We start from the raw sequence: 6,787 nt of genomic DNA, 5'->3' as shown, positions 1-6,787 counted from the left end.
CCGCTCGCACAGGGAGGACCTGGAGGTGAGAGAGATTGGACAGACTGGGGATGGGATGGGCTGGTGGTTTGACAGATTCTGAATGTCTCCGTGGTCACATGATTAGCGCTAACGAAAAATTGTGATGTTGGAAGGTTGTGATTGTTTGTGTCCCCTGAGAAATTGTTACCATGAGAACCCTTGTAAGTTTCCCCTAAGGTAGCTGTAAATTACCATGACAGTTGTGTGAACAACCCGGTTTGTTTTAGATATTTAACTCTCGAACACAAATCTTGAACTTATTGTGTATTTGTCTGAGTTATCGGGTGTGTGTGTGTGTATTTTATTCAAAATGGTTTGTTATGGTATCTACAGTAGGTTTAGTGCATGAAGAGTCTATTCATAATAAGAACACAAAGAAACGTATTCATTTATTCTCAGATTGATCCTAAATGCATCCTCCCTAAGATGAAAACCAAATTGTGTTTTTTTAGGACCCTGTGGCATCAAAAATCTGGGACTGATGGCATTCAAGGACTAGGGTCTGTCTTCTTTGCTTTTCAATATCTCTCTGTCATGCACTAAACCCTGTGTGTGGTATGTGTGTGTTGGATGCGTGAGTGTGTTTGTGTGCGTAGTGAGGTGTCTGTGTGTTTGTGAATCAACACGAGAGCATGTGCATGTATTTGAACAATTTAAAGTATCTGAGTCTGCTTGTTTTAGTGCCTGCATGTGAATGAATGAAGAGAGAGAGAAAGAAAGTTACATGTCAACAGTATTTGTTGAGTTAACACACTGTGTAATGAATGCTTAGTGATAATGTGGGTTCCTTCTCTCTCATTCCCCAAAATCTCATGGTCAGTCATATGAATATGGTTTCTGGATTTTTTTAAATGCATTTTCTGATTTTATGATAGTATGATGTGTGCAGGCCAGGAAATCCTACCAGGGTATAAGCTGGAAGACAGACCCCCCACACACACTCTCCCCCCAGTGCCTAATGGAGAACAGACCTCCTCACACACACACCACCCACCCTCACCCTGCTGCCGGAGGAGTCCGCTGCAAGGCCTGCTGGGACATATCTGCCACAGCTTGGCAGCACATGATTCTGAAGAGAGGGAGAGAGAGGGAGGGAGGGGGAGAGCATCTGAAGGAGTGCTTTCATGTTCACGTCTAGTATTTCCTCCCTCAGTAACATACCCTCAAGCTCCCTCAGGAAGAATGGACTCCTTTCTTCTGAAAATCAATAAGCCATGGAGGTATTATTGGTCAAAGAAAAAGGAAAATGGATGTCTCTGACATGGAGCCTGGAGGAGATAGTCTCAAACAGGATTGTGTGGAAGGTGTGCATGTAGTCAATGTATGACACATCTTCCAACTAAACCCTTTCCATGCCTTTCATTCTCAAATACTGACTGTGGTGGAAAAATGAAACCCCATAATCATTTTCTTCACGTTTTTTTCCATCCAAGTTATGTTGAAATAGCAGAAAGTCGTCTCCTGAACTGCTCTGATTCAGAATTTTCTGATTGGACTGTAGCATTTAGCAAATTCTCAAATTGTTGAATCCCCCTGCTCTGGAGTCCTCTCAAGGAGGGAGGAGGCTGATATTGTTGTTTTTATTTTAGATAAAAGATAATATTTGCAATTGGACAGCACAGGACCCTGTTTTTATGTGATGTGGGCGCCTGGCTCTAGAGGACATTCAACCATTACATTTCTGTGGTCTGAACTTGTGATCCTGTACTCAGTCCACCATAACTCAATAAAGGCCAGCAGCACAATGACAGTATGCCATAAAGTGGGAGCTAGGAGGCCTCTAAAGGGTTTAGAAACCTGTCATTTAGTTCCAGAATCACAGCTCTTTTCTAGCAAGGTTGTCAGTGTCAGCTTTGGGTATGTGTGTCTAAGTAAAGCATATATGGGTAATTCCCATGTTGTGTGGCCTTTGCGTGTTTTGTTCATGTTCTTTGTTCAGGTTTTGTGTTTTTCTTGGTGTCTGTGGATGTGTGTAGGAGCGATACAGGACAGGACAGTGATGGCCATCTAGATGATTGAGGAAGATGAGATGGATGAAGAATAAATAGTACATTTTTTATCAGCCTGGAGCCCCATTCTGCAGGTGGAATTAGAGGATTAATACTCTCCCTCCCCCTGTAATTACGGTAGCACTCCACTCAGGGTTGAGGCTTACTGTAATGTGTATCATCAAAATCATATTCCTTTGTCTGTAGTTACACTTTATACAGTATATTATTATGTATTGAGTCCATGTTTCAGATCATTGTAAAAAGTGTGTGTGACCCTTCCTGATTGATTGATTTTTTCGTTTTGGAGGGTGGTCCACTTCACGTTACATTGTGTGTGGTATGAGAAAGGCTTTTTTCATCGCCCAACTGTAACTGGTGTGTTTTGGCTGAAAGGGGGAACCTTTACATAGACGTTCTTTCCTCTGACTCAAGGACACTTCAAATATTTATTTTCCTTCATTTTTTAACTAAGGGAGCAGCGCACATGTGTATGCGTGTGCGTGCGTGCATGTGTGTGGTTGTTTTCAAAATCACTCTCCAACAACCTAGTAACACTGTGATCGGCCAGTTGATAAAATGTCCTAAATTGACAATATTGCAGTAATAAATAACTACGGTATAATATATATTATTAATTGTTTTGAAGACACTATTTCCGTTAATGATTCTGAAGAGGAAGAATGGATGAGCGTTAGTGTCTCATTTAGGATTAGAGTAGTAGACTAAACCAGACCAGGTTTAAAAGAAGCTATTATGGTGAGTCATTTGGATGACGACTACATGCCATTTCAGCTCAGAGACCTTTACCAGCGTCTGCTTTCTCCCTCTGTCTGTCTGCCTGTCTGTCTGTCTTACATATATCTATGTTGGGAGAGATTTAGAAGTAGACGCATAAACATATGTATCTGTGACAGGCAGACAAGTCATTTTTTATTTTTAAAGCGTGTAATGTTGATGACTCCCCCCCCTTAGCCTCAGCTGGAAACTCTCTGGTGCCCTCTGCTGAATGTACTGCACTCATTGATGCCCCATCTGAGGCTACTTTCAACACATTACACACACACACACACTCATTATGGTATTTTTGGCTGTATTAAATATGTTCCCCCCTCCGACACAGCCCAGGCGACAGCAGGACCCCAGCCCTGGCACCAACATGGGTAACAACGCTGATGATCACAAGATGCGCTAGAGGCCAGCGAGACACAGGGAGTGGGTCAGGGTGATCTGTCCATCATACTATGCCAGTCTCACACCCTGACATCAAGCTGTTAACTGGAGAGACCAAAGTCCACATTGCTGGGGATTTGGGGGTGGGGTGGGGTGGGATTCCTTTTAGTTTTAAAGTGTGGGTTAAGGGGATCGACCCAAACCTCGTTGTCTTCTGCGGGGTTTTGCACTATGTGATACATTCAGTTTAGTCCCCACTTCGCCTTCTGTATGCATGGAGCGCCTATCTATGTTTTCTTTTGTTCCCCTATGCAAAATATTTCGGAGGCACTTTCATTTACAATGCTTTATAAATAGGAAATGACTGGGTGATTATTACATGGAACATTTTGTTCTTAAATAATAACTTATTTTCTAAATTGATATACTGTATTTCTAATGAATCCAAATGTCTGTTTCCATCTCCCTTATTATTTCCCAGAAATGTTGTTTTCAAGGAGCACCTGAGGAGCACTGAGCATACATTAGTTTTTGTTTTTCAAGTTTTGATGATTATTTATTATCAACTTCCATCAGGTAGTTTGGAAGTAGGCCTACCATTAAGTTCAAATAGTTACTATTCAATCACCTATTTATTTTGTATTAATAAAGGACTGTAAACGATTGCCTAAAAGCTATCTCTTATCCTATTATAGCACTATTTTAATGAAATTGAATTTGTTATTATTTTATTCATGTTTCGTTTGAAAGTCATGATGTTTACTTTTTGTATTTCTTTTCTCTATATACATACTGTATTTGTCAGTCTTTCTGCTTTCGTATGGGATGTTAGTAGAATATAGAAAGTTGTGTTCTAGAAAAGTTACTTTTACAAAGAGGCACTTTCTGTCTTCCTGTCTCCTCTTTAATGTTATTGTAACAGTCTTTGAACATGAGACTAGCAGCACAGAGCACACAATGAGGTCAGTGCTGAGCTCGCTCTCTATAAATTGAGGCAAATAGACTTTCTCCTCTGCATTGTTTTTTTATTTTTATTATTCTCTTTATTTCACGTTTCATCCAGATCAGGGTTTATAACGTCTAAGCAGTACATTTCTCCCAGAAAATGATGCAAAGGCACAGCAACATTGTCTCACTAACATACCCAACAGTTTTGTTTCGTATGTTTCAGGTTATCTGAATATCCTTGAGTTTGATCAATTATTTAGCTGTTGTCAGTGTTTCCTTCTCTTCCCCTAGCGGAATAGTTGTAACGGTTTATTCAAATAAAGTTGTCGGTCACACTTTATTTGGATAGTCCCGTATAGATGATATACAGATGGTCATACGTTCAACAAGCTATCTGATGATAAGCAACTGCTTGCTAAAGTTATGGTTAAAGTTAGGTTTAGGTTTAGAATTTAAAATAAGGGTTAGAGTTAAGGTTAGGGCTAGGGTTAGGGTTAGAATTTAAAATAAGGGTTAGCGTTAAGGTTAGGGCTAGGGTTAGGGTTAGGTTTAGAATTTAAAATAAGGGTTAGAGTTAAGGTTAGGGCTAGGGTTAGGTTTAGAATTTAAAATAAGGGTTAGAGTTAAGGTTAGGGCTAGGGTTAGGGTTAGGTTTAGAATTTAAAATAAGGGTTAGCGTTAAGGTTAGGGCTAGGGTTAGGGTTAGGTTTAGAATTTAAAATAAGGGTTAGAGTTAAGGTTAGGGCTAGGGTTAGGTTTAGAATTTAAAATAAGGGTTAGAGTTAAGGTTAGGGCTAGGGCTAGGGTTATGGTTAGGTTTAGAATTTAAAATAAGGGTTAGAGTTAAGGTTAGGGCTAGGGTTAGGTTTAGAATTTAAAATAAGGGTTAGAGTTAAGGTTAGGGTTAGGTTTAGAATTTAAAATAAGGGTTAGAGTTAAGGTTAGGGCTAGGGTTAGGTTTAGAATTTAAAATAAGGGTTAGAGTTAAGGTTAGGGCTAGGGTTAGGTTTAGAATTTAAAATAAGGGTTAGAGTTAAGGTTAGGGCTAGGGTTAGGTTTAGAATTTAAAATAAGGGTTAGAGTTAAGGTTAGGGCTAGGGTTAGGGTTAGGATAAAGATAGGGTTAGGGTAAGATAAATCACAGGAATACAGGTGTGTATGTTATTCAGTTTGAACAGTGATGGATTGTACAGTCTGAGGCTCAATATTTGAAATGAAAGGAAAAAGTTAAGGTCAAGTCTAGCAGCAGTAATGTACTGGTGGTTTTCCACCAGTCATTTGTAATGTATCAGCTCAGTATTTTATTCAAAGTTCATTTGCTTTAATTTGAATAAAGAGGAAAGGTGGAGGAAGTAGCCTATGTTTTGTAAAGGGATGAATGGTAGACATCAAGTTGTAAGATGTGGATGTGCAGGTCAGAAATAATGGGGTTTAGGTGGACAGTGGGAGAGGCAGGAGTTTGTCACACTTTGCTGGGGAATCAAGTTCTAATTTCATACTGCATGTGATTGTATTTCCTTGGATTATGTTCTTAGGTTTTTATCCTAAATACTTTCATATCACATACTTGCATAATGTTTTACATCCCACTAATGATGCAGTTCTTTTGCATTTCTAGCTCATTAAAACAATGTGTATGGTCTTAGCCTGTTGCTTTAGTAAATCAAATCCAATGTATTTATAAAGCCCTTCTTAGATCATCTGATATCTCAAAGTGCTGTATAGAAACCCAGCCTAAAACCCCAAACAGCAAGCAATGCAGGTGTAGAAGCACGGTGTGACACCTCAAGTTAGCATACCAATGTAGGGAGCAGGAACGAACAGGTATATGCTACCTTCCACAGTGATGTTTATGCAATGTGTACAGTATTTCACCATTTTCTGAGAGCTCTATTTCAAATGGTTTGTTTGATATATACTCCAGTGTATAGGGTACCCGATTAAAGTATCAGTGCTCTTGAATAGAATTACAAAATGTATTGGACACTCAGAAACTAACTGGCCTACCTCCAGCTACAACCAAAAACAAATAGAAATATTGGGTATTTATTACTTCTCGATTTTGTGAACCTTTATTTGATTGAAATGTTGGTTAGATAGTACAATATGTTTGCATGAGGTCAGGAATGTCCAAAGAAACACTGCAGTTATGACAAATCCCAGCCTTGATTCCCAATATAATTCATCTTTCCCTTCATGTGTAGGCCTACTCCCCTGAGTCCCAGTTAGCTGTAGCCCTGTCTGAGCTTCACCCTTCACTTAATGCTGGCATTAAGGCAAGTTACACACCAGAGAATATTTCCTAGTTTGCTCACTTAAAAAAAAAGGTTTATTTTCTTATTTGTTTTAAGTTATTGATACAGGTTGACCTTTGTTGTGTTCAGGTTATGCTATGAAGAACTGTGTATTTCTGTGTTTAATGGCCTACCTTTTAAGATTTTACTGAAGAATTTAGTTTTCTTTCTTTCTGTTTTATGGTTTAGCTTGTTTAGCTTGTTTTGTTAAGGGGCAATTTAAATCTGAAGTGTTGAATTTGATGTGTTTCATAATAAACTTGTAACAAACGATTTACTAGGTCTTGTGCATTTTTTAAGAATCACCATTGCCAGAAACACTAATTTATCACTGACTTTATGACTGTCTATAATTTAAAGGCT

General features: G+C 39.0%; 1 protein-coding gene across 6 annotated transcripts in view; it reads left to right on the top strand.

The window, feature by feature from the left end:
* The window catches only part of cbfb (core-binding factor subunit beta), a 37,086-nt gene extending 32,616 nt beyond the window's left edge, over nt 1–4,470 (top strand). For 2 of the 6 annotated variants that reach the window (XM_024423479.2, XM_024423478.2), the window contains exons 6-7: nt 1–25; nt 3,133–4,470. The exon at nt 1–25 is cut by the window's left edge and continues 71 nt beyond it. In XM_024423479.2, the coding sequence (XP_024279247.1) occupies nt 1–25; nt 3,133–3,204 (97 nt within the window). In that variant the 3' untranslated portion in view covers nt 3,205–4,470. The other 4 variants (XM_042323127.1, XM_042323125.1, XM_042323126.1 and 1 more) reach the window with 4 other exon arrangements.
* The last annotated feature ends 2,317 nt before the right edge of the window (nt 4,471–6,787 follow it).

This window comes from Oncorhynchus tshawytscha, linkage group LG06 (assembly GCF_018296145.1).
Source record: "Oncorhynchus tshawytscha isolate Ot180627B linkage group LG06, Otsh_v2.0, whole genome shotgun sequence".
NCBI classification, from domain to species: domain Eukaryota; kingdom Metazoa; phylum Chordata; class Actinopteri; order Salmoniformes; family Salmonidae; genus Oncorhynchus; species Oncorhynchus tshawytscha.
This window is presented reverse-complemented; position numbering and strand designations above follow the sequence as displayed.